The 27218-nt window shown below is 52.2% G+C and overlaps 1 protein-coding gene, 1 long non-coding RNA gene and 1 pseudogene across 2 annotated transcripts in view; 1 reads left to right on the top strand and 2 right to left on the bottom strand.

Annotated features, from left to right (window-relative positions):
- LOC118144858 (uncharacterized) overlaps positions 1-27005 on the bottom strand; it is a 46009-nt gene extending 19004 nt beyond the window's left edge. The window contains exons 1-2 of the long non-coding RNA XR_013521031.1: positions 26872-27005; positions 17487-17559 (exon numbers count right to left, since the gene is read on the bottom strand). This is a non-coding gene — a long non-coding RNA (uncharacterized LOC118144858). The remainder of the gene's footprint in view (positions 1-17486; positions 17560-26871) is intronic.
- DLL4 (delta like canonical Notch ligand 4) lies at positions 637-10521 on the top strand. The gene is made up of 11 exons (XM_002753529.6): positions 637-1025; positions 1138-1407; positions 1921-1978; positions 2805-3068; positions 3492-3552; positions 3638-3768; positions 5696-5865; positions 6045-6264; positions 7660-8362; positions 8850-8958; positions 9461-10521. Exons 1-11 carry the CDS (start codon positions 960-962, stop codon positions 9464-9466), a joined length of 2058 nt encoding a protein of 685 aa, XP_002753575.1. The 5' UTR covers positions 637-959; the 3' UTR covers positions 9467-10521.
- Positions 19381-20105, bottom strand: LOC108593411 (iron-sulfur cluster assembly 1 homolog, mitochondrial pseudogene; annotated as a pseudogene).
- Positions 27006-27218: the final 213 nt, after the last annotated feature.

Below are 27218 nucleotides of genomic sequence, written 5' to 3'. Positions count from 1 at the left end.
TTAGACCCTTGGCCCCTACCCTAGCTTAGAGTAGCCACGGAGAGGTTAACTCTTCCGCTGGACTCCCTGCTGCGCTGGGGATGCGTGGTAGTGGGCACTCTTAGGTTGGGGGACGGTGAGACCAGGGTTCCTGAAGCTCCAGGAATGAAAAGGAGATCGGATTTTCCCGGCGCTGGTTTTCGAATTTCGGGCTTAAGTTCTTTTTACCTGCTTGAGGACACTAGGTTACTAGCGTCTGCTGCGGACGCAAAGCCTACGGGGACTCCCTAGTGTCTCCGCCCCTAAGACCATTCCGGAACCACCCACGCACCTCCCTCCCCATTACCGGCCAACCCCTCTGTCCTCCCACGGCTAGGGTCTCAGCCCTTAACCGCTCCATCACGGAGGACTGGTCACCTCGGCACACGTTGAGCTGGGAGACCTAGAGGTTGGGAGCGAAACGGAGGGGCGGGGACCTGCGCCCGACCGGCTGGCGGGGAGGGGGGAGTGGCGGGGGCGGAGGCCCCCTCCGGGCGGCGCTGGGACTGTAGCAGCTAGAGGCCTGGAGGGGAGGGGAGAATGACCATGAGTCTGAGTGACAGGCGGCGAGTAGAGGAGCCAATGTATATAAGGAAGGCTCCCAAGCGCACAGGTTTCAGTAGCGGCGCTGCGCGCAGGCCGGGAACTCGAGGCCAAGAGCCGCAGCCCCAGCCACCTCGGTGCAGCGTACCCCGGCACTAGCCCGCTTGCAGCCTCAGGATTAGCCCGAAGACGCGTCCTCCGCGCGGCCGGCCGCTGCCCAGCCGCCTTCACCTGGATTACCTACCGCGGCAGCTGCAGCAGAGCTAGCAAGGCCAGTGGGGAGCAGCGTCCTGAGAGGAGCGCGTCTTTTCTGGGACCCCCGCGGCTGGCTGACGCGCAGGAAAGCGACTTCGCTAACAGAGCCAGATTCAGGGCCCGAGAGAGCGACGCCCCAGGGGATGGCGGCAGCTTCCCGGAGCGCCTCTGGCTGGGCGCTACTGCTGCTGGTGGCACTTTGGCAGCAGGTAACACGTCCCGCGCCCTCTCCGCCCCCTCTGCCGCGCTCTGGGCCTGAGCCTCGGGCGCCAGCTGAGCTGACCGGTCCCCTCTCTCCTTCCCTCGGTCCCTGGGCAATAGCGCGCGGCGGGCTCAGGCGTCTTCCAGTTGCAGCTGCAGGAGTTCGTCAACGAGCGCGGCGTACTGGCCAGTGGGCGGCCGTGTGAGCCTGGCTGCCGGACTTTCTTCCGCGTCTGCCTTAAGCACTTCCAGGCAGTCGTCTCGCCCGGACCCTGCACCTTCGGGAGCGTCTCGACGCCGGTTTTGGGCACCAACTCCTTCGCTGTCCGGGACGACAGTAGCGGCGGGGGGCGCAACCCTCTCCAACTGCCCTTCAACTTCACCTGGCCGGTGAGCACAGCCTGGGTGCACTGGGAGGTCGCAGAAGCCCAGAGAAGAGGCACCCTGGGACCAAAGCCCTCTCCCCAGATTTCCTTGCACACACACACCCCACCCCCAAAAGCCCAGGGTACATTCTCTCCTGGCTGTTTCTTCTCGACTTTCTCCTGGGACCTGATCCCAGAGAAGGCTCTCACCAGTCTCCGTCTTCCCAGTTTATGCCTTCCCGTCCCCAGCTCTTGGGACACGACTTTCATTACCTACCACTCTGGTGCGGTACCCTACCACCCCCTCCTTTGGTGGTTCTCACTTACACTCTCCCATCCCTCAACCCTCCCTCTACCGGGGGTTCTCCTCTCGCCTTCCCGGCTCTAGTGCTACACTGTGCGCAGACCCGTTATGTTGACCCGGGCGCAGTAACTGAATCCTGCAATTAGATTAATGAAATCCGCTGCTGCAAGGCACCCCCACCTCTCCCCGCTTGCTCATCTCGCCATCTCTCCGTCCCTCCACCCCCTTTCCCAGGGTACCTTCTCACTCATCATCGAAGCTTGGCACGCGCCAGGAGACGACCTGCGGCCAGGTGAGTAGTTTGCTCCGCCGCCACAGGGGGGCGACACGGCGCAGCGCCGAAAGAGTTAATCTGTTCTAGGCGGGGGAAGTGCGGGCTTGGGGGTGGGAGGCAGGACGCTTAGCTTGGCCCTGAGCTGCGCCCCGCTCTGGACGCTCGGATTCCGCTCGCTGCCTGGACTCAGAGCACAATTGCGTTTCCTGCGGGTTATTTTTGGCGTGGGAACGCGGGGAGTACGGCGGTGAGAAAGGCTGAAGCTGCCAGCGCCGCTGACGGGCCCCTTCCTGTATTTTACACCTTTCGCGAATTCCGCTCCTTTGGAAAGGGAATAATGGCTTTGGGATGTTGTTCTGACACAGAGGAAAAGGATATTTCAGCAGCACAACAATTCTCACTTTGAAAAGGAAAAAAGAAAACCATTACCCACCTCTGGAGGCAGAACCCCTGAATGGGCACCAAAGGACCCCCTGCTTCCAGGGTCCTCCTCAGCCTGGGGAGCTTTTCTTTCTTTTTTTTTTTTCTTTTTTCCATTTTGACCTCTTTTCCTCTTTCCCCTTCCTATCTGCCTCTTAGACCCTGGGATATCTTAACATCCTTCTATTGTCCCCTTTTTGAATACTATCAGGCCCCCTGCACATGTACACTCACACAGGGCAGCTATGGAGGGGGCTCTGGGTCCCTCTAGCCTGATCTTGCTGGCAGGTGGGGGTCATTTGGATAAATGGGCTGATTTGTTGGCTGATCACCATCATCACAGCCAAGAAGGCCACTAGCCAGCCATCACTGGCACCCTTGGGGACTGGCGGCCCTTCCCTGACCTGACCCTCTGCCCCCTCAGAGGCCTTGCCATCAGATGCACTCATCAGCAAGATCGCCATCCAGGGCTCCCTAGCTGTGGGTCAGAACTGGTTACTGGATGAGCAAACCAGCACCCTCACAAGGCTGCGCTACTCTTACCGGGTCATCTGCAGTGACAACTACTATGGAGACAACTGCTCCCGCCTGTGCAAGAAGCGCAATGACCACTTCGGCCACTACGTGTGCCAGCCAGATGGCAACTTGTCCTGCCTGCCTGGTTGGACTGGGGAATACTGCCAGCAGCGTAAGCAGCCAAGTTCCCACCTGTGTAAAAGGGGAGGGTCCCCTGAGCAAACACAATGGAGCTTCTTGGTCACAGCTTGCCTCCCTTGAAGAGCAGGTCTGGGCTTCCTACTAGCTGGGCCTCAGGGACCCTAGGGACACCTAGGGGTGCTGAGGGTAGGCTTGGCCCCAGACCGCCTTTCTCTTTCCAACACTCCTCCCATCATGCCAAAGCCCGCAGGAACCCCATCATGACATTCCATCCAGCTTGGCTTCTCCCTCCCTGTGCCATTGTTTCACTTTAAGATACCCAGGGCTCCTCTGGGAGGCCAGGAGTAGGAAGTGGGTCCAGAAGAGCTGGGGGACCCCCAGGGCCAGCAGGGGAGAATGGGGCTCCAGAGTCCTTGGCATCCCAGCCTCATCCAGCTCTGTGTTCTTCCCTTAGCTATCTGTCTTTCGGGCTGTCATGAACAGAACGGCTACTGCAGCAAGCCAGCAGAGTGCCTGTGAGTAGGGGATAGGAAGTGGCGAGTGGGAGCCCTCCCTTGGCCTGGGCCTCTCACCTCACTCTGCCTCTCTCTTGTTCCCCAGCTGCCGGCCAGGCTGGCAGGGCCGCCTCTGCAATGAATGCATCCCCCACAATGGCTGTCGCCATGGCACCTGCAGCATTCCCTGGCAGTGCACTTGTAATGAGGGCTGGGGAGGCCTGTTTTGTGACCAAGGTAAGACAGAGTGAAGAGAAGATGCAGAGGGGGTGGGAAAGATGGGGCAGGGGCGTGGAAATCAGATTTGTCACCTGGATCCTTCTTACTTGGTGACTGCAGATTTGGCTTTCCCATGATCTTCCAAGGATCTTTACAACTGGCCTAGAATGAGGTTGTGCGTCCTTCTTCTCCAGGTGCAGGGGGTGATGGAGCCAGGGTGGCTGAAGAAGCCAGGAGGGTGACAGGTTGGCAACCTAGAGGTTGCACTCATAAATCCTATCAAGGCCAGAGAGAGGGATGCCTGGCTCAGTTCCTCTTTCTACCCCGTAGTTACCTATTAACCCCCTGAGTGTTTGCTTACCTTCCAGGGCTGTTTGAGCAGCTTTCCCCTAAACAGCTGTCTGGTGGGGTGTGCTTACCGGCCACCTGAGGCTGTGGTTGAGCTGGGCCTCTGGGCCAAGTGGCATCTAACCGACTTTTTGGTGCCGCACAAACGGGCTCCCTGCTCTTACCCAGTTGCATTTGCAAGCCAGCTGCCTAAGCCCAGCTGCCTGAGCCCATGCAGTCTCTACCTGGTGTTTAGGGGTAGTCACTCCCTGGCTATACAGGGGGCCTTTCAGTCCCAACTCTGGGGGAGGAGGAAGCCTTTTTTTCCTGCATCCTGGTAGCCGGCTGAGCCTGGGCTTCCCATTTTCAGGGTCAAATGGGTGCACCTGCTGCCTAGAGACACCAGCACAGGCCTGGGTAGGGTGGACAGGGGCCTCTCCAGGATGGAAAGAAATTGCCTAGGCTCTGACTTGCTGTCAGCAAGGGGCTTGGGATTCAGTCCCTGTGTTCTGTGTGTGTGTCTGTCCCTTTACTACCACTCCCACCCCAACACTCACACACCTGGTTCCTGCTCATTCTCTTCTCTCTCCACCATATTTGCTCCCAGGTGACACAGTCATATATTCATCATATGCAAACACAGCACTTGCAGGCCCTATATTTACTGTCTGGTTCTCCCTCCCTGTCCTTCCCAAATAAAAAAAACAAACACTTATATTCAAAATACCCTTGTAACACTTCTTCCTTAAGAAAATGCCTGATCACTACCTATGGTGGCTCTCATCTCTCTGCTACCATTTCTACCTGTTGAAATTTTATCCCTCCTTCCAGGCTTATCTCAGCTGCCCCTCCTCCATGGAGCCGTTTCTGACTTCCTCCCTGACATGTGGCCGTGCTCTCCCCTCCTCTTCCTTATCTTCATACTACTTGGGTTGGCAGTTTATGAGTTTCCCTGGAAGGACATCTTCCAGTTCTAGTGTGTTGTTTCACTTTTGGTTGACTGTACTGGTCATATGTGATTCAAGGTGCTTTAAGAAACATGATTTGAGGCCAGGTGCAATGGCCTATAATCCCAGCACTTTGTGAGGCTGGGGTGGGTAGATCACTTGAAGTCAGGAGTTCAAGACCAGCCTGGCCATCCTGGTGAAACCCACATAAATTACAAATATTAACTGGGCACAGTGGCACACGCCTGTAATCCCAGCTACTTAGAAGGCTGTGGCATGAGAATCGCTTGAACCCAGGAGGTGAAGGTTGTAGTGAGCCTATATCACATCACTGCACTCCAGCCTGGGTGACAGAGTGAGACTCTGTCCAAAAAAAGAAAGAAAGAAAGAGGGAGAGAGAGAAAGAGAAGAGAAGAAAGAGAGAGGAAGGGAGGGAGGAAGGGAGGGAGGGAGGGAGGGAAGAAGGAAGGAAGGAAGGAAGGAAGGAAGGAAGGAAGGAAGGAAGGAAGGAAGGAAGGATTTCATTGGTTGGGGAAGAAGGATGTTAGGGCCTGGGAGATTTTGAGTTGAGGCATCTTTGAGCCGAACATGGGGGAAACATGGACTGCAAGGAACCTGGAGGTGAGCACATTCCCTGGCCCTACTTAGCTGCTTGGTTCCTGTCTCTGCAGATCTCAACTACTGCACCCACCACTCTCCGTGCAAGAATGGGGCAACGTGCTCCAACAGTGGGCAGCGAAGCTACACCTGCAGCTGTCGCCCAGGCTACACCGGTGTGGACTGTGAGCTGGAGCTCAGCGAGTGTGACAGCAACCCCTGTCGCAACGGAGGCAGCTGTAAGGTGAGGCCCAGACCGGCGCAGAAAGACAGAGGTGTCAGATGGTGTTTGGGCATCCCTAACTAGGCAGCTAGTGGATGTTCAGCCACAGACAGGCATTGAGGGCAGGTGAAGCCCAGCCTCCAGTCATGCTTCCCTGCCCCCCAGGGGTTGACTCTGGCCTCTTTACGGTCTCCCTGCAGGACCAGGAGGATGGCTACCACTGCCTGTGTCCCCCAGGCTACTATGGCGTGCATTGTGAACATAGCACCTTGAGCTGCGCCGACTCCCCCTGCTTCAATGGGGGCTCCTGCCGGGAGCGCAACCAGGGGGCCAGCTATGCTTGTGAATGCCCCCCGACCTTCACTGGCTCCAACTGTGAGAAGAAAGTGGACAGGTGCACCAGCAACCCCTGTGCCAACGGTGAGTCCTGCTGCCCTGCTAACCTGGTGGACTGGCCCTGGGGCTGAGAGAGCCTTCGGGTGAGGGAGGGTCAGGAGAGGATCGAGGCATTGTCTGTCACTCTGGCTCCCCATCTGCTCCAGAGGGCACAGAGCTTGCTTGATCAGCTGGGGGGCTGTGGAAGAGGAGCAGATTAGTAGCGCGCAGGCTTTAGGAGCAGGGGTGGTATGCACCCTGCATAGCTTTCATTCCTATTACCATGTCAGAACCCTGTCCTGGCTACAGTGGCCTCTGACCCTCCCAGGAAGTCCTGAGCTGGAGAGGGATGTTGGAGGCTTTGTGTTCCTCCTCAGAGCTCTGCTCCTGGAGGCCTCATCTTACCCAGTGCCCAGATAGAGCCTGAGGTAGCATGAGGCATCTTAAATGTTCTCACCTTTTGAGGCACAAAGCCTGTTGATAATCCTTGTCTGTCTGGCTCCCAGGTGACCCTCTGTGAGGCAGGTAGGCAGTGCTTAGGAGGAGGAGAGGAGTGGGAAAGGCTGAGAGGGAGTCTACTCTCTCACTGAAGCCCCTGGCACTGCCATGTCTTCATCACTGAATGGGAAACTGTAACATCTGTCCTCTGTCCTTCATGTGGTTGTGAAGATGAAGTAAAACAATGATAATTGTACTTATCTGAGCATTAACTATATAGGAAGCATGGGCTCTTGACTTCATGCACCTTCCTAGCTATCCTATGAAGGAGCTAGCATTCTATTCTAGTCTAACAAATGGGGAAACTGAGGCTCAGGGATATGATTAAGCAGCAAGTGTCAGATCTTAGTCCAGAGAGAGACAGCTGAGGTCCAAACTCAAGCCTATCTGTCTGATTCTACATTGAAGTTCTGTAGATGCTAGTCATTTTTTTTTTTTTTTGAGACAGAGTCTTGCTTTGTCACCCAGGCTAGAATGCCATGGTGTGATCTTGGCTCACTGCAACCTCTACCTCCCAGGTTCAATCAATTTTCTTGCCTCAGCCTCCCAAGTAACTGGGACTACAGGCACACACCACCACACCCACCTAATTTTTTGGTATATTTTTAATAGAGACAAGGTTTTACTGTGTTGCCCAGGTTGGTCTGGAACTCCTGAGCTCAGGCGATCCACCTGCCTTGGCATCTCAAAGTGCTAGGATTACAGGCATGAGCCACCGTGCCTGGTTGTGATGCTAGTCATTTTTATACATGAGCCCACTGAGGCCTAGAGAATCAGGGTCATGCTAAACTCCAGGTCTCTTGACTCTGTGCGATTCTCTTTGTAGTGGGCTCTGCAAGTGGAGGTAGAAGGGCCTGAGGGCATTCCTGGAGTGGGGCTCCCACCCCCTGCCCCAGGGGGCTCCCAGGCTCTCACTGACTTGTGTCTCATGCGTCCTCACAGGAGGCCAGTGCCTGAACCGAGGTCCAAGCCGCATGTGCCGCTGCCGTCCTGGATTCACGGGCACCTACTGTGAACGCCACATGAGTGACTGTGCCCGTAACCCTTGTGCCCATGGTGGCACTTGCCATGACCTGGAAAATGGGTTCATGTGCACCTGCCCTGCCGGCTTCTCTGGCCGGCGCTGTGAGGTGCCGACATCCAGCGATGCCTGTGCCTCGAGTCCCTGCCTCAACAGGGCCACCTGCTACACTGACCTCTCTACAGACACCTTCGTGTGCAACTGCCCCTATGGCTTTGTGGGCAGCCACTGCGAGTTCCCTGTGGGCTTGCCGCCCAGCTTCCCCTGGGTGGCCGTCTCCCTGGGCGTGGGGCTGGCGGTGCTGCTGGTGCTGCTGGGCATGGTGGCAGTGGCTGTGCGGCAGCTGCGGCTTCGACGGCCAGACGACGGCAGCAGGGAGGCCATGAACAACTTGTCGGACTTTCAGAAGGACAATCTGATTCCTGCCGCCCAGCTTAAAAACACAAACCAGAAGAAGGAGCTGGAAGTGGACTGTGGCCTGGACAAGTCCAACTGTGGCAAACAGCAAAACCACACACTGGACTATAATCTGGCCCCAGGGCCGCCGGGGCGGGGGACGATGCCAGGAAAGTTTCCCCACAGTGACAAGAGCTTAGGGGAGAAGGCGCCACTGCGGTTACACAGGTGAGCAGCACCTGGAAGCCCAGGGCCTGGCCACACTGGCCCGACACGGTTCTGCCTGGGCTCTTCCTAAGCCAGGCGGAAGCAGTTAAGCAGCTGGGGTTTTGTTATTGACAGGAAGATCCTCCAGTAGGATTCCTGCCAGGGGTCCTTGGTCCTTCCCTCCCATTCATTCATTTGTTCATTCACATGTCAAGTGTCCCTAGTGTGTCTTTTGTGACTTCCGTCTTCCCACAGTGTGGCTTGCCTCTAGTGGTAACACTGGTTTTTTTACAGGGCTCAGGCCCCTCTGCTAAGGTTGGGAGGCCTGTGGCTCTCTTAGGGGCCTGTTCCTAACTGCCCGCCCCCACCAACCCAGCATTGAGCACCTCCCGCCCCTGTGTCTTCCCTAAGAATCCCCACTGCAGGTGCCCTTTGGTTCTCCAGGATCCTCCCTCCCCTTGAGCCTCTCCCCACCCCTCCCTCACACGCCTGTCTTGTGTTCCCTCAGTGAAAAGCCAGAGTGTCGGATATCAGCAATATGCTCCCCCAGGGACTCCATGTACCAGTCCGTGTGTTTGATATCAGAGGAGAGGAACGAATGTGTCATTGCCACGGAGGTGAGTGCTGGGCTCACCTTCCCTCCTAGCATGTCCTCCCTGCCTTTCGTGGGTGGGAAAGTGGCTTGGTCACTCTCAACCCCATGGACCATTCCTGAAGGGTAGGTTGAAACCCTGCCTTGGCAGGCTCTTGGGTTCCTGCTGGCTTTGTTGCCACAAAGGGCATGAAACAGGAACTATGGTGGCAACCTGGCCTGGTCCTTTCCTGCTGTATTGGCGCTGGGCTGGGCAGCCATGGCACTGCTTGCCAGCCGCTGATGGGTGAGGGAGCCCCTCACCCCTTGTGCCCCTCCTGCCCCTTCCCACTGGTTTCCTTCATTGACCTCCTGAGCACGAGCTCCCAGGCTCGTGTGTGTGTTGGGCCAAAGACAGGGAAGGACTGCCCACCTGGCCTTAGCCCTCGCCTACCCCATCAGCTTCTCCCAGGGAGGCCCAGGGAGAGGGCCTGGAGGGAGTGCCCATGCCCAGGGTAATCTGTTTCCCTGCCTCTGCTTGCTCCTAGGTATAAGGCAGGAGCCTACCTGGACATCCCTGCTTGGCCCTGCAGCTGAACCTTCCTTCTGCATTGTTTACATTGCATCCTGGATGGGACGTTTTTCATATGCAACGTGCTGCTCTCAGGAGGAGGAGGGAATGGCAGGAACCAGACAGACTGTGAACTTGCCAAGAGATGCAATACCCTTCCACACCTTTGGGTGTCTGTCTGGCATCAGATTGGCAGCTGCACCAGCCAAGGGAACAGAGGAAAAGAGAGGTGCCACTGGGACCTGCCCTGCCAGCAGTGGCCTTCAGGGGGCTCCTTCTGGGGCTCCGGCCTGTTTTCCAGAGAGTGGCAGTAGCCCCATGGGGCCTGGAGCTGCTGTGGCCTCCACTGGCAGCTGTTTCCAAAAGTGCCTTTGGCCCAGGCTCCATGGTGACAGTTGGGCCCAAATCAGAAAGGAGAGAGGGGGCCAGTGAGGACAAGACCTCCTGTGGGCTGGAAAACCACTGGGTGTGTCTCTTGGCGGGGTTTGCCCCAAGATGAGGGGAGTATTCAAGGGAGAGGAGTGCTTTCTGCCCCATGCCTCCAGCCACTGCATGTGGGCCTGGCTCTCTGGTCTAGGCCCTTTGGGCAAGAATGTCGGTCTACCTGGCTTCCACCACCCTCTGGCCCTGGGCACCTGGGGGCTCCTGTGAGCAGACAGGCAGAGGGTCTGCCTTTCCCACCAGCCAAGAGTTCCAGGCCTAACTGGGGTACTCGGGGCAGTCTGTTGGAAATTCCATTGAGGGGGATATCAGGTGCTGAGGCTGCCTGGACCCTTTCCTCCATCAACCCCATCTCCACAACCTCAAGCCTGGGCTCTGCCCATGCCCACTATTGCCCCAGACCACCCTCAAAGCTGGTCTTCAGAAATCAATAATATGAGTTTTTATTTTGTTTTTTTTTTTTTTTGTAGTTTATTTTGGAGTCTAGTATTTCAGTAATTTAAGAATCAGAAGCACTGACCTTTCTACATTTTATAACATTATTTTGTATATAATGTGTATTTATAATATGGAACAGAAGTGTACAGGAGTTTATTACTTCTTGGGTCCTGTCTTTGTGATGGCACCCTGCCTACTCACCCAAAAAACTCCTAACTCCCTTCTAATGCTGCTGTGTGCCCTGCTGGAACCCCTGGGAGCTGTACAGACAATTGGATTTGGCATGTCATACCCTGGGCCCTTGTCTTCTTCCATTCCTTGGAGAGCCGAGCCTCACCCATCTAGTCCCCAGCTTCAGCCAGCCTTCCTTGCCTGCTGGCTTTGAGTCGGTACAGTTCCCACCTCCCTCTTTATGCTCCCACCATTCCTTGGTGGATGCTCCTCCTGACCTGAATCAATTATTCTTTCCTCTCTTCAAGCCTGAAAAAGCTTATGGGGCTCCCTAGTTCTACCTGTTTTTCTTATATTCAAAAGGATTCTCTTGTCAGAGAATGGGGCCTCTGTACCATGGTGACATCTGGGTCCTTCCTCCTGCTGTTGCAGGGTGCCTGGCTCTTTTCTGCTCTTTTCTCAGCGCTGGCAGGGCAGAAGTCTGGGGGACAGGGCAGGAGAGAGGTTTGCCTGATGTTTGCCCTCTTTGTAGCAGACAAGCGCTGAGACTCTGAGCACCTTGTCTGCCCCGGGCTGCTAGAATGTACTGAAGATTGCAAGGACAGGAAGAAAGGGGAGGATGAGGCAGCCTTCCCTGCGTCCAGGTTTCTCTGGCAGAGTCACTAATGAGGGAGTTTCCAGTCTTACTAGGAGTTTCATGCCTAGCTTCCTCTAAGGCACAGGATAGTCCCTAGGGAGCCACAGCCCTCTCCATGGTCCAAAATATGCCCCATGGAGAGCAAATGATGAAAAAATGAGCCACTGACAAAAAGCTGAGCAGATGCTCCCAGCTTTCAGCTTGTCCACAGTAAAGCAAAATAGACCCACCAGGTGCCCTGCTCCTAATGGAGTCCCAGGGTTTAGAGTGCTACTTGCCCTCCCTTTTTTCCTCTCTCCCTGACACAGAGACACCATGCCCACACCAGACCTGGGTGCTTATGCCAGAGACACGAGAGCACACACACGCTGCACGGCTCACTCATCGCTCCCTGTTCCCTGCACTGTACACACAGGGTATCAAACAGGAAAGCATTCAGGGAACCGTTCCCACAGCCTGAGCCGGCAGCAGGGGGAAGAACAACACGACCTCACTCTTCCTGACCAAAATGAAACAGGAAAGCAGCTCCCAGGCCCTAGGGGGGGGCAGGATGGGGGAACTGGGCTGGGATTCGAAGGCAAGATGACGAGGCTCCCATGTGGGGGACAGGTAGGACACCCGCAGGCCTGCACGTCCACAGCACCAGGCTGTGACAGACTGCACAGGCTGCCAGACCCACAGAAAAGAGCCCCAGAGAGGAGCTGGCTGTCAAAGCTCACAGCTTCTCTGATATGCTAGATGGGGAGCTGGAGCGCTCACGAAAAAGCTGGCTTTCTGAGGGAAAGTGGGGACCCATGGGGAACTCGGTCTGGGCAGCCCCGACCTGCAGCTATGCCAGGCTCCACCTCTAACAACATGCCAGAAACTGGGCAGGCACTTGGGGTGTAAACAGGCCACAGCAGAGGAAGCGCCTTCTCCCCAGGATTTCCTGAGTCCAACTCCTTCTGATAGGTAAGGCACCGATGATCACTTGAGTGTCCTGGGGTACAGGAGATCTCCTAGGGCTTGGCAGAAAGGAAGCCAGATGATGGTTCTAGACTCACTGTGAGGTACCTTCTGCAGGTTAGCCAATACCCACCTTTAATTTGCCTGGGTATTTCACCAGGGAATTCAGAGTTTAGCAATTCCTTAACAGCCTGGAGCCAGTGCCCTGCCTGGAGAATCAATCTGACCCCACGGTGACCTCCAGCCCTGAGGACAGCTGCTTTTCCAGGGGCCCTCGGCTGGTAGAGTCAGGGAGGGGCTGTGCAGAGGGAGAAATGACTTTATTCTGCTTGCTCAGCCAGGTTCCCCTCTCCTGTCTCAGACCAGGGTCAGCCTGGTCAGGAGGTAGAGAAAAATGGACAGTGGCTCCCACCTCTCCCATCCAAGGCTAGAAAACACCAATTAAACCAAGGTGGTGTGGATGCTCCATCTCTTGATTGGGACTCATGGAGCTCTCCGTAGGTTCCCTCCCTGCCGCTCTTCCAGCCTCTCCCAGTGGGTCCACAGAATCAGCGGCCCCAGCCCTCCACCCCACGTGGCCCGCTGCATTCCGGGAAGGGAGTGGAAGTGATTCACTGAGGGAACTGTGACTGTCTCTTCCCCGGGCGGGGATGCGCCTGCGAGGTCCCAGCGGCCTTCCCAGGGCGGCTGCGCCCTCCCTCGCGCCCCGAGCCCTGCGCAGAGGCGGAAAGGGCAGGTGCGCCTGCCGGCCCGGGTCAGCCCTCCACCTGCCGGCGCCGCGCCCCGCAGCTCTCGCGGCTCCCCGCCCCCCGCGCTCTTTGTTACAGCCCGACTTCCTGTTTGCGGCTGCCGACCCGGCACACTTCCCGGGCCGGGAAGCAGCCGAAGGCCGCGAGCTTCTTGGAGGCTCCCCCGCCCGCTCGCCTCCGCCTCCTGCCTCCCCAGTCACGCCTGAACCTGGAGCCCGCGCAGGGACGTGCCGCGGGGGTGGCAGGTGGGCGGGACTGCTCGAGCCCCGCTGCCCAGCACTAGAGGGCGCTGCGCGGCCGTTAGGGCTGCGCGCGGGAGGGGCCGCCCACCCCGGAGGCTCGCTGAGGCTGCCCTTGTCCGTCCGGGGCCGACAGGACGAAGGCGGCAGGGGGCGGCCAGACGCCCGAGCTCCCTTCCGGCTCCAAGCCCCTAAGCCGAACGGATAAACTGGGGAGAACCCAGTGCGAGGCTTTCCCCCAAATATGCTCATGGGGTGCAGGGGAGCAGGCCCTTTCCCCTGCTCCCGCCGTCGCAGCAGCCAGCACCCCTCGCCACCCCACACACCTCCGGCTGTCCTAGTCCAAAGACATCCTCAAGGGAAGGGAATGACATCGCGCAGGGCCGGGCACCGGGTCTGGGTTATGGGGCCGGAGCTCCCTTCCAGCGCCACCCCTCATTGTGGGGTGCTCTGGGACAAGTCCATCTATTTCTTCATTTCTGCAACACTGATTAGCGGCTTATCCTTAACTTCTCTGTGGGTAGCGCCTGCTAGGCATTGCTAGGAGGTTGAAATGAGGATGTATGGAAGCGTTTGAGCAGTGTCGTCACCTCTGCTGGTGGGTTAATCCTCCTCAAGCATCCCTAAATGAGCCACTTTCTGGAACTCCCTGGCCCGCATCAGCGGGGTGGGCCCAAGGGAGGTTGGGGTCTGGCAGCATAGTCCCAGTGTTAGCAGCGGCCAAACCATGCGGGTCTGCAGCAACCTCAGTTGTTGCCTCCTTAGAAGAAAGAATTCCACCGAAGGGCATAATAAGGCAGACGGCGAGACTGAGGCAAGTTTTAGAGCAGGAGTGAAAGCTTATTACAGTATTAGAGCAGGAACAAAAGGAAGTAAAGTACACTTGGAAGAGGGTCAAGTGGGCAACCTGAGAGATTCAAGTGCGCGTTTGACCTCTAACTTGGGGTTTTCTATGTCGGGATGCTTCCCGGAGCCTTGCATCCCTTCTCCCCGATTCTTCCCTGAGGGTGGGCAACCCGCATGCCCGAGGGCTGCCAGCTCTGGGGAGGGGTCGCCTGTGCATTGTGCTTACTGGAGTTGTGCACATGCTCACTTGCATTTTTCCCTCACCACTTGAGCATTCCTAGAGGAAGGTCAGTTATCAGTTAAGCTCCGCCATTTTGCCTCTTAGTGCATTCACTGGATCCCACTCGCCTGGATCCCAGAGCACCCGGCAATGAGGGGTGGCTCTGCAAGGGTGCTCCAGCCCTATAACTCAGACCCGGTGCCCGGTCCTGCCCAATTCCTGAGATCTTATCGGGAAGCTGGCGATCAGTTTCAGGTATTTCTATCTATTGAGAGACTGCCTTTCCCTGATGCGGGCTGCAACAATTGTTAGACAGAGTAACAACTACCTGACAGTCCACCTGTCAGACTACCACCTGACGGTAGCCTGACATTCCTGGTGGGAGTAGGGGCCCTCTCCTGCACTGCTCATGCCTGCCTACCTACTGTGACACCAGCAGTAGCCCTAGGAACAAGCAAGGCAGCTGAGATCACAGGTTTCCATCCCCATCACTTCTGACGTGGCCCTGTCTTCAAGGAGCATCACTAATCTAGGTCAACCTCCTCTGATGTAGGCCGAGGTAGAAGGGAGGCCCTTGCTGTGGGAAGGGGCAGCAGGACTCCCAAGTCCTCAAGAGTCACCTTCCCCTTGGACATCTGCCACAAGTTACTTTTACCACCTTTCCCTGGCCTTTGGGGCCCGGTACCCCTTAACACTCTGGTCAGCAGTGGCCTCAGCTTATTTCCTTCATCCTCAAAGTTTCTCTGAGGCCAGGACACAGAGCCCAAGACACCAAGTGAGTCTACAGCCTGACTCAGGGTAACCAGCATCACAGGAATCCAGATTTAGCAACAGGTGGGCTCTGACCCAGGAGTGCCCTGTGTCATGGCACCCCCTGCAGGACAGAGCCACAGCCCTGCCAGGCATGGTTAGCCTGTCTGTCTCTAGTGCCCCCTCTCCCTGGCAGGGCTTGGGGTTTTGCACACTGGCACTGGCCATTTGACTTATTAGAGGAGTGCAGTCCCTTTCCCACAGTGGCAGATGTTGGGGCAAGGCTCATGGTATTAAGCCCAGTCTGTTCAGTTTCACTCCTCTACCAGCAGCTCCCTTCCTCAGTGCTTCTTCTTTTCTCTGGTAGAAGACATCTAAAAGGTCCTGAACATTCTCCATTCTTTTGTTTTGTTTTTTGAGACAGAGTCTTGCTCTGTCGCCAGGCTGGAGTGCAGTGGTGCCATCTTGGCTCACCACAACCTCCACCTCTGGGGTTCAAGTGATCCTCCTCCCTGAGCCTCCCGAGTGGCTGGGACTACAGGCACGTGCCACCACGCCCAGCTTTTTTTGTATTTTTAGTATTGATGGGGTTTCACCATGTTGGCCAGGATGATCTCGATCTCTTGACCTTGTGATCCACCCGTCTCAGCCTCCCAAAGTACTGGGATTACAGGTGTCAGCCACCGTGCCTGGCCACATTCTCCATTCTATTAGCAGTGGGCCCTGGGGAAGAAAGGGGCCCAGCCGCTCTCATTCATTTAAGGGGCTTCACTGCCTTGGCTGCCTGTGGTCCGCAGAATCTGCAGCACCTGCCAGGCCCCTTGTGAGCAGCCTGACTTCTCCGCATGGGCTGTTTGCTGAGGCTTCTCTTCTAGAGCCAGGTCCCCCCACACCACAGCATTTCCATGAGATCTGAGGCTCACCCCATCCCTGTGGATCTCCTCTCTTTGCAGCCCTGTCACCCCACTGAGATGCTCCCCACTACAGCTTCTCCTCAGCCCTGCAACTGGTTGCTTCCTGTCCCCACAAATTGTACTTTTCTCTCTCCTTGGAATGGAGAGCACCACCCAACAGTCCTCTGTTGGCAGCCCAGCCCCTTTCCTTCCAGGTAGATGAGGACTGAACTCTGAGATGAGAATAATTGGAACACCGGCCCCCCCAGAGGTGCCCGCTCAGCTGGACCTCTCCTCCTTCTTGGAGGCTAGAAAATGAGCAGGAAGCCAGGTATTTCCACCATCTTGGGCATCCTTCTGCCAGGATATGAGTGAATCTTTACAGCCCTTGCTTTCATGGACCAAGGGCCAAGCAGCCTTCCCTCTTGGCCCTGGGTTCAGCTGACACGCCCTGAGAACAGCTGCCTGGGACTGTCTCTCCCTCTTCTGAGGTAGACTGTATGCAGGGACTCACTACATCATCTGCCCCTCCTTTGGCCAGAGTGTGGATGGGAACTAGGTCCTTCTTGCACAAGGACTGAAGACCTGCAGACACACTTATCTCTCAGAGGTCAGTAGGAGGAATGGTCCCTCATATATGGTGGATTATTTACTCATTCATTCATTTTAGCACCCTCACCCCATGCATACACAGAAAATCTCTCTTGGTTCAAGCAACTGTTCGTTCTGTCAATAGCATGTTTGTTTGCTAATAGTGTACTTGGGTAAGACCATTACTCATTCTGTCTTTGAAAAACATGCCTTGGCTGGGATGGTGGCTCACACCTATAATCCCAGCATGTTGGGAGGCCAAGGCAGGTAAATTGCTTGAGACCAGGAGTTCAAGACCAGCCTGGGCAATATGGGGAGACACCGTCTCTAAAAAAATACAAAACAATTAGCTGGGTGTTGTGGCACGCATCTGTAGTTCCAGCTACTCGGAACTACAGTGAGGTGAGGTGCAAGGATTGCTTGAGCCTGGGAGATGGAGGCTGCAGTGAGCTGAGATCATGTCATTGCACTCCAGCCTGGGTGATAGAGCTAGACCCTGTCTCAAAAATAAACAAAAAAATTTAGCTGGGCAGGGTGGTGCACACCTGCAGGTCTCAGCCACTTGGGAGGCTGAAGTGGGAGGATCACTTGAACCTAGGTCAAGGCTGCAGTGAGCCATGATCGGGCCACTACACTCCAGCATGGGTGAGAGAGTGAGGCCCTGTCTCAAACAAAAAAAGCATGGCTGGGTACAGTGGCTCACACCTGTAACCTCAGCACTTTGGGAGGCCAAGGTGGACGGATCACTTGAGCTCAGGAGTTTGAGACCAGCCTGAGAAACATGACAAAACCCCATCTCTACCAAAAAAAAAAAAAAAAAAATGCTGGATTGTGGCACATGCCTGTAGTCCCAGCTACTCAAGAGGCTGAAATTGGAGGATTGCTTGAGCCCAGATGTGGAAGCTGCAGTGAGCCAAGATCCAGCCATGGTACTTGCCTGGGTAACACAGCGGGACTCTGTCTCAAAACAAAACACCCTACATTCCTTTGGCACCATACTTGTTAGAACAATCTGTGAATTGCATGGCAAGAATGGAGACTGCAATAGCTGGAGATTTCCTCTACTGAGCTTAAAATGCTTACCTTGATCACTCCCTCGTGACCCACCTCTTTCTTCTGAGCTATGTCAGAATGAGAGTTTCACTGTGGCTCTGCCCTGGATGAAACAGAAAGTGAAAAGTCTGAAGTAAAGATAATAAGGAGTCAACATTTGTTGAGTGTTTCTATGTGACAAGTACTGGCTACAGTATTATTTCTTTCAATCACTGTCAGGCCCTGCAAGGTCAATGCTATTACTTATTCCTCTTTACAGTTGAGAACTAATGACACCGTGCCTAAGGTCACCCAGCTCATACATGGTGGAGCTGAGCTCAAATCTGAGCAAGCTGAACTCAGAGCCAGTGTCTGAGAAGGCACTTCTTTTATGATTACAAAGAGGCCACATTTTTTAAACTGACAACTGAATCTCTACATACATATAATATTGCACAAGTTATAAATGGTTTAACAATTATATTAATGATGCAAACTCATGAACATTTACATGAAACTGCTACTCCAGGTTTTGGTGAATTTTGTGCCAGCTACTTTAATAAGTAAACCAAACATAATGGAATTCCGCTATTTGAATCCATGAGAACCAGCTTTCAAAAAAAGCATGTAGAAAGTGTATGCATGCTTTACAATTAGGACTATATTCCAAAAGCGTAATTCTAGGTTGCTACAATGTCTTCTCCGCTACAAACCATTGTTTCAAAGGTTAAACAAGACAGTGACTGACATAAAAGGGTTTCAAAACATTCTTCTCAAGATAAAAATATCTCCATCAAATTTTATTTTTATATGTGTGTACACATATATGTATATATAATTTATTTTGAGACAGAGTCTCACTCTGTTTCCCACGCTGAAGTGCAGTGGAGTGTTCTCAGCTCACTGCAACCTCCACCTCCCAGGTTCAAGCGATTTTTGTGCCTCAGCCTCTTGAGTAGCTGAAATTATAGGTGTGTGTCACCATGCCCAGTTAATGTTTTTTATATTTTTAGTAAAGACAGGGTTTCACTATGTTGGCCAGGCTGGTCTTGAACTCCTGGCCTCAAGTGATCCACCCACCTCAGCCTCCTAAAGTGCTGGGATTACAGGTGTGAGCCAATGCGCCCAGCTGATATCCATAAAATTATAAAGAAACTATATAAAAATGTTGACCAGATAAGCCAGATTATTTGCTTTCACTGACTGCCTCAGAGGGCAGAGTACATGTGTCATATACAAGGGGAGATGGGGGTAGAGTTTCTGCTCTCCCCTAGCCTGTGGAGTGGGGGTGGACAGGAGCCCTTCTGCTTCCCTGGGATTTTGCTTCCTCATGTACAGAATTCAGGGAGGTAGGCTAGTGGCTTTTAAGAGACCCCTCAACTAAAAGTCAGCTTGAGATCCCATCTGTGAGCAGACATATAGGGTGGCAGAAGAAATGGATTAAAAAACAGATGGATGAAGTCTTTCTCACCCTTTGATATGATCACTCAGAACTATTCTGTACTAGTTCAAGAAAATCTTACCCTGGTACTATTTAAGTGTATGAAATGAGGCATCTGACAATGAAATTTTTGATAAAAAAGAAAAAACAACAACAAAAAGAAATGTTTGATAAAAATGTAAACAGGCTCTGCTAAGTTTGGGTAGAAAAACAATGCACCACCATGTTAAAACCGGCAGTCAGGACGTCCTGCTTCTGAGTTGTAGGAGTCCCCAGTCTGGTTCGGCGAAATGATGAGGGAAATGCCTGTTCAGGCCATTCAACAGAGACCTAATGAGTGCACACTGCTCAGGACATGGATAAACAGGGGCCTAGGAAGAGAACTTTAATGAAACTGGCTCTAAAACAAAGGATACGACAGAGTGAAATAATCCAAAGAGAGTGATGGCTTCTCATTTTCTGTCCCTTACAGAGAGTACACATCATTTCTTCTGGAATCTAACATCTTTCCAAAATACATCACTTTATTTTCCTCACAAGGCAGGCACACATTAAGCATGTGACAGTCACATTATTTGTGAGCCCCAGGGCTTCCAGGAGCTTTCCTGGAGCTCATGGTCAGAGGCGCCCTGAGAATTCAAATAGTAAAGCTTTCTCCACGGCCACACGTTCCTTTGATGCTTGAGTTCCTGAACAAAAACTCACTGGATAATTTGTCTTCAGCATAGTTTATTTCTGTTCCTAAAAGTGTTAGCTGTGCTTTCTTTACAATGAACACTCTGACTCCATCTTGAACAATTTCTTCATCGAAATTTCCTCTTGTCTTCGTTTATTCTAGACTATAAGAAAGGCCATTACAGGCCCTGGTTTGGACACCAACTTTTACACCTGATGCTCAGGATTATCTTAACAAAGTTATTTTATCTGTTTACTGCTGAAGGTGTCAGGCTGTGGGTGGCACTGGTGGACTGCGGCTTCCTCTTGTTCACAGCCCGAACTAAGGAAGCCAACATCTCTGCTGTCTGGGTGCCCAGGTGCTTCGGGCGGAGCTTGGCCGCCTCAGTCTCTCTCTGTGGACACAGCAGGCCCATTAATGCCACAAGCTCTGAAACACGGTGCACTCAAGCCTCTGGGAAGGTTTTCCATCCTTCAGAAATCAGCAGTTTTATAAGGCGACTTCATCCTTTAGTGTATAAATCAGCATAATTCCCACCTCCTAAAACAGCCTCCCCCCCCCCCAAAAAAAAACACAAAACAACAACAAAAAACAGCCTTCCCTTGTTTCTTTCTCTCTCTTTTTTTTTTTTTTTGAGATGGATTTCACTCTTGTTACCCAGGCTGGAGAGCAATGGCGCGATCTTGGCTCACCGCAACCTCCGCCTCCTGGGTTCAGGCAATTCTCCTGCCTCAGCCTCCTGAGTAGCTGGGATTACAGGCACGTGCTAATTTTTGTATTTTTAGTAGAGACAGGGTTTCACCATGTTGACCAGGATGGTCTTGATATCTCTTGACCTCGTGATCCACCCGCCTCCGCCTCCCAAAATGCTGGGATCACAGGCTTGAGCCACCGCGCCCAGTGCCTTCCCTTGTTTCAAACATGCTGATTAATACCAGGAGGTGATGTCAGTCTCTGGTAAGAGAAGAGAGAAGAAACAGATCCTTAGGAGATGAGAGGTGGCCACCCAAAGGGGAACAATAAGGAAACATTAATTTGGGAAAGATCTAAAAAAGGAAGTCACCACATGCACATCATGTGCCACTCTGCAAGGTGGAGCGGATGCCTGGGCCCACGGCCTCTCACAAACTGGTACCTCTGTGGGCATGACATCAGCAGCCCCCTCCTGTGGGACTTTAGAAGGAAAGACAGGAAGGGTTTACTGTTAAAGTTACAGAGAGGAACTAGCTAAGTGAATGGTTTGCTGCCTGGGAGTGTCCTGGTGGGAGGAAAGAGACAGATGTTGTTTGAATGGGAACAGGCAAGGCATGTTCCCCAAAGCCATTTGCAGATCCCCTGGGCCAGCTTCTGTGGAGATTCTGATTTTGAGGGTCAAGGTTGAACTTGTGTTATGTGGGACATGAGACATAGCCTTGGCCTTTTCCAAGCGACAGCCTCACTTCTACCTATATTTGTGGAGAATCTTCCACGTGCCTGCCTTGTGTTAGTTCCCTTGGGCCTTTAATGATGAACCGTGCTCTTGGGGAGCAGTAAGGTTAGTGGGGGGCAGGATGCAGATGATTCCCAGCAAGGAGGCTCTGGAGCTGGCCCAGCTGCTTTGGGACCGAGGCTCCATGACTGCTACATCACAGCAGTGCTTACCTCACTTTGCTGCATGTTCCTCTGTGAAATGGTATTTACCTCACGAAGTAGTGAAGAAATTTATAATGAGAATGGATGATTTATAATTAGAAAGCACTTAGTAAATTGCCTGGCACATGGTATGCATGTAATAAATGGGCGTTTCTGTTGAAAGCACAAGTTGGAAGGGACACCATGTAATAAATGAGTGTTTCTGTCGTAAGCACAAGTTGGAAAGGACAGACAAATAAACTGAAGTGGTGTGAAGCACTGTGGGAGCATAGAGGAGGGAGCATCTGACTCTGCCAGGAGCAAGATCAGGTTATTGAGGACATTGCCAAAGGAGTTACGAAACACTAGGACTTTGGTGAGGGTGGCAGGAGGTCTGAGAAATGGCATCATTAAAATGTTCCCTAGATGTTTCAGGTATGCTATCCATCCTTTATCCACCAGAAAACCACTAATGACGCTTTGTACATAACTTTTTTTTAGACAGGATATTCCTCTGTTGCCCAGGTTGGAGAGTGGTTGGAGAGCAGTGGCACAATCCTGGCTCATGCAGCCTTGACCTCATGGGCTGAAGCAACCCTCTTGCCTCAGCCTCCTGAGTAGCTGGGACTACAGGTGCATGTCACTATGCCCAACTAATTTTTTAAAAAAGTTTTGTAGTGGAACTATCCAAGATGGCCGATCGCTAACATCTCGGGATTGCAGCTCTCAGTAAAAGTGCAGAGAACTAGAGGACGCCACACTTTCAGACAAATTCTGGTCGCTCACGAAGCAGAAGGTCCCCAGTGGAGGAGTCACACAGGTCGCCAGCTCGACTCTTGTGGCCGGCGCAGCGATTTCGCCAGCACCTTGGCGCAGCAGCTCTCGGAGCAGAGTAAACAGGGCCGGCTCCCCTTCTGACCGAGGTTTGGAGGACCCACATGGGTCCCCAGCACAACTCCTGAGGCCGGCTCAGCAGCTGTGACGGCACCTCGGCGCGGCAGCTCTCAGCGCAGAGTAAACGAGACTGGTTCCCCTTCTGACCCAGGTTTGGAGCCCGGGGAAGGCAGAGTCGCCTATTACGGACACAAGAAGGAAGCCAGACAGGAGAATCCTGGGCAGAAAAGCACCATCAGTCTTAACGCCGCTGTTCTGGTCCTGGGAACTAACAACTTGAACGTCCACTCAAGAGACTTAATCTGAAAGTTGGTAATTTCAAAGACGACAGGAGGATAAATTTACAATGATGGGAAGAAACCAGCTTAAAAAGGCTGAGAATACTCAAAATCAGAACTCCTCTCCCTCTAAAGATGATCACAGTTCCACATCAACAATGGAACAAGGCTTGATGGAGAACAAGCACATCCCAATAACAGAATCACGCTTCAGGGAATGGATAGTAAGAAACTTCTGTGAGTTAAAAGGACATGTTGTAGCCCAACGTAAAGAAACTAAGAACTTTGAAAAAAGGTTTAATGAAATCCTATTGAGAATAGACAACTTAGAGAGGAATATAAGTGAATGAATGGAACCGAAGAATACAATACAGGAACTCCGAGAAGTATGCACAGGTTTAAACACTCGAATTGTTCAAGCAGAAGAAAGGATATCAGAGGTCAAAGCCCAACTTAATGAAATAAAACAAGAAGACAAGATTAGAGAAAAAAGGATAAAAAGGAATGAGCAAAGTCTCCAAGAAATGTGGGACTATGTGAAAAGACCAAATTTACGTTTGATAGGTGTACCTGAATGCGACGGAGAGAATGAATCCAAGCTGGAAAATACCCTTCAGGATATTATTCAGGAAAATTTTCCTAAGTTAGCAAAGCAGGTCAATATTCAACCCCAGGTAATACAGAGAACATCACAAAGATATTCCTCAAGAAGAGCAACCCCAAGGCACATAATCGTTAGATTCACCAGGGTTGAAATGAAGGAGAAAATACTAAGAGCAGCCAGAGAGAAAGGTCAGGTTATCCACAAAGGCAAGCCTATCAGACTTACAGCAGATCTCTCAGCAGAAACTCTACAAGCCAGAAGAGAGTGGGGGCCAATATTCAACATCCTCAAAGAACAGAACCTTCAGCCCAGAATTTCATATCCAGCCAAACTAAGCTTCACAACTGAAGGAAAAATAAAATCTTTTATGAACAAGCAAGTACTCAGAGATTTTATTACCACCAGGCCTGCTTTACAAGAGCTTCTGAAAGAAGCATTACACATAGAAAGAAACAACCAGTATTAGCCTTTCTAAAAATATACCAAAAAGTAGAGAGCACCAACATAAAGAAGAATTTACATCAACGAATGGATCAAACAGCCAGTTAACATCAAATGGCAGTAACCCTAAATTTAAATCGACTAAATCCCCCAATCAAAAGACACAGCCAAAACCCAACGGCATGTTACATCCAGACCTGTTTCACATGCAAGGATACACAAAGACTGAAAACAAAGGGTTGGAGAAAGATTTACCAACCAAATGCAGAGCAAAAATAAATAAATAAATAAATAAAAAGCAGGAGTTGCAATTCTCGTATCGGATAAAATAGATTTTAAAGCAACAAAGATATAGTGGTAAAAGGATCAATGCAACAACAAGAGCTAACGATCCTAACACCCAGATACATAGAGACTTAGATTTATTGAGACAGAAAATTAATAAGGATATCAAGGACTCGAACTCAGATCCAGAACAAGTAAACTTAATACATATTTATAGAGCTCCCCACTTCAAATACACAAAATATACATTCTTGTCAATACCACATCACACCTACTCATAGGTTTAAATGAAACATTGATTGGCCATTATTAATACCCATTTTTTTTTCAGAATAAAGCAATAGTTCCATTCACCCTCCCTCTTTCTCTTCCTCTTTCTTCCTCTCCTTTACTCATTTTTTTTTTATTTCCTTCTCTCAAAAAAAAAGAAATCAACTTGTAAACTTCTAGATCCAGGTCGGCAATGTCTTTCTCATTGCTTGATTTCCTTCCTTCCCTTCCCTCCCTCCCTCCCTCCCCGCCTTCCTCCCTCCCTTCCTCCTTCCCTCCCTTCCTGCCTTCCTCCCTTCCTCCTTCCCTCCCTTCCTGCCTTCCTCCCTTCCTCCCAAAAAAAAAAAAAAAAGTTTTGTAGAGATGAGGTTTCATTATGTTCCCCATGCTCGTCTCAAATTCCTCAGCTCAAACTATACAGTTGGTCTCCCAAAGTGCTGGGATTAGAGCTGTGCCCAGCAAAAATTATTATTAAAAAATTACGTTTCATAAAGCTTGGAAAATAGAGGAAAGAACTGCTCACAATGCCAACACACTAGTATCTGGTGCTGCCCTATCTTTATTCCTCATGTATGTTGTTACTGTTTTTAAGTTTTAATCATAGTACATGTGAAAATTTATATTTTGCATTTTTGCTTTAATATGCAATCATACACATTTTTACTATGCTGTTTTTTCTTTTTCGTTTTCTTTTCAGAGATAGAATCTTGCTCTGTTGCCCAAGCGGAAGTGCAGTGGTGTGACCTTGGCTCACTGCAACCTCCACCTCACAGGTTGAAGCAATTCTCCTGCCTCAGCCTCCTGAGTAGCTGAGATTACAGGCACCTGCCACCACACCCAGCTAATTGTTTTTGTATTTTAAGTAGAGTCAGGGTTTCACCATGTTGCCCAGGCTGGTCTCAAACTCCTGAGCTCAGGTAATCTATCCACCTTGGCCTCCCATAGTGCTAGGCCACTGCACCCGGCCTGACATATATATATAATTGTTTCTAATGTCTGCACAAATTTAATGGACCATATCATATTTATGAAACTAATTATCTATTGCTGGATATTTAGGTTGTTTCCTCTGTGGTGTGTGTGTTTGTGTGTGTGCATTTTTCTGTCATGTGAACGTGAATTGACCATAATTTCCTTAAACATTTAGCTATTTTTGGATATTTAAGTAGTTTTTCTTCTTTTGTTTTTGCTATATAATAAGTAATGGCTGGGCACAGTGGCTCACACCTGTAATCCCAGCACTTTGGGAGGTTGAGGTGGGCGGATCACAAGGTCAGGAGTTCGAGATCTGCCTGGCCAATATGGTGAAACCCTGTCTCTACTAAAAACACAAATATTAGCCAGGCATGGTGGCAGGCACTTGTAATCCCAGCTACTAGGGTGGCTGAGGCAGGAAAATCACTTGAACCCGGGAGGCAGACGTTTCAGTGAGCCAAGGTCACACCACTGCACTCTAGCCTGGGCAACAGAGGGAGACCCCATTACAAAGAAAAGTAACAACGCATTGAAAATATTCAGGCATATGGCTTTTCCCATATTTTGAATAATTTCCTGGAGGAGCATTGGGTCAAAGGGCAGGGATATTTTATGATTCTTGATTTGTATCACCAAGCTGCTTTCTCAAAGGCTTGTTTATGCCAATTCAGATACTTCAGCAATGTGTGGATACATTTTCCACTTCCCACCGTACTACCCACAGTTGGTGAGTGGAGAAGAGAACATTCTTCTAAGAAGCTACCAACCAAGAAAGTGCTCATATGAACTAAAGGGGACAGGATAGAAGAGAAGAAGGGAGACTGAATGTGGGGAATGGAGAGAAAGAGAAAAAGAAAGGACCATTTTGCCTTTCCGATTGGAAAAGTAATTTACACTCCTTGTAAAAATCTAGACTTCATTAATGCCGAAGTTTGATACTGAAAGTCCTCCTCTGGCTAACAGTTTAGGTATATTCTTCCAGATTATTTCTTACATGGACACTAATGTGTAGCTTTTTAAGAAATAGCTTCATACTATACACTGTTGTGCAACTTTCCCACATATCTGAGACACCTTTGGAATGAATATGTGAAGTGTGCAGATCATGTTTAGTTTAAATATTGAATTAGAATCGAATGAGAAGCCATATTACACATTTCCCCTGCCAGCTATCTCCTGGCCAGTTTGGGGAGAAGGCCTTCAGCTGCCTCTGTTTCCTTTTTACAGTCAGCGACATCCTGAGGGCAGTCCCTTGCTGCTGCTTAGGGGGTCAACCCCAGGCGGCCTGTGGACTCTCGGCTGGGAGGCCAGAAGCCGATGAAGAAGACCAGTAGCTGCCCATAGCCCTGTGGAGGCCTCACTGGACCTTCCTTGCCCGCAGGTCCTGGAACCTCAATGCCTAAGGATTAATCATTGGTGCAAAATCTCACGCCCAGGAAGAGCTAAACCCATCGCCTTGGGGGAAAGACTGGTTTGGCTTTCGCATCTTTACAGCCTCTCTCCACAGGTGCAGACACCATAGCCAAGGTGAGTGCCAGCCGTTCCAAGCGCTCTAACAGGCTCTTCCCTGAGCCTACCTGGGCTCAAGGGGTCCCACACCTGGTCCCGTGCGTAGCCCTCACGTGAGGCCTGCAAGCTCCGGGCGCCTGGCCTGACTCAGCCCCACAGCCTCTTCAGAACCCTCTGCAGCCCCCATGACCCAGTTTCTCCATTTGCTCACACTGGCCAACAGCGTGAGGCACCTGACTGGAATGAGGAGGGTGCCTCAGTCAGCTTTCCCGCAGCGCATGCTCTCAGGAGGGGCCCCAGAGACGGAAGTTTACACCGGCCGGATCGCTCCTTCTGGACGTGTCCTGGACTTGACCTGGGACTGAGTCCGAGCCGCCTGGGCTGGCAGGGACTCGGCCAGGTGCACGAGCGGCACGGCTAGACAGACACCGCCTGGGACTCGCTCGCCGTACCTCCAAGGGGCCTAGGCAATGAAGGGGCGGCTGGGGAGACGTCCGGTGCCCGCCCTGTGCCCGGCGGCTGCCCCCTTCCCGCCGCCTGACGCAATCCGAGGCGCCCTTGCTGCATGCCGACGCTAGAGAAACCTCCCCTGCGGTTGCATCACTCCTGCCAGGTTTGCTACAGAGGTGGAGGAGAACCAATCAGCGGGCGTGCTGGATCCTGGGCGCGGTTAAGTGGGAAGCAGTATCCGAAGGTGATTGGCCCAAAGGGGATTTGCCCCGCCCCAATCACCGCGGCAGCTGGCCGCGGTGGGCGTGGTCTCCCGGCAAGAGGGTTTAAAGGGCGCCTCTATGGGGGG

This window comes from Callithrix jacchus, chromosome 8, assembly GCF_049354715.1.
Source record: "Callithrix jacchus isolate 240 chromosome 8, calJac240_pri, whole genome shotgun sequence".
NCBI classification, from domain to species: domain Eukaryota; kingdom Metazoa; phylum Chordata; class Mammalia; order Primates; family Cebidae; genus Callithrix; species Callithrix jacchus.
This window is presented reverse-complemented; position numbering and strand designations above follow the sequence as displayed.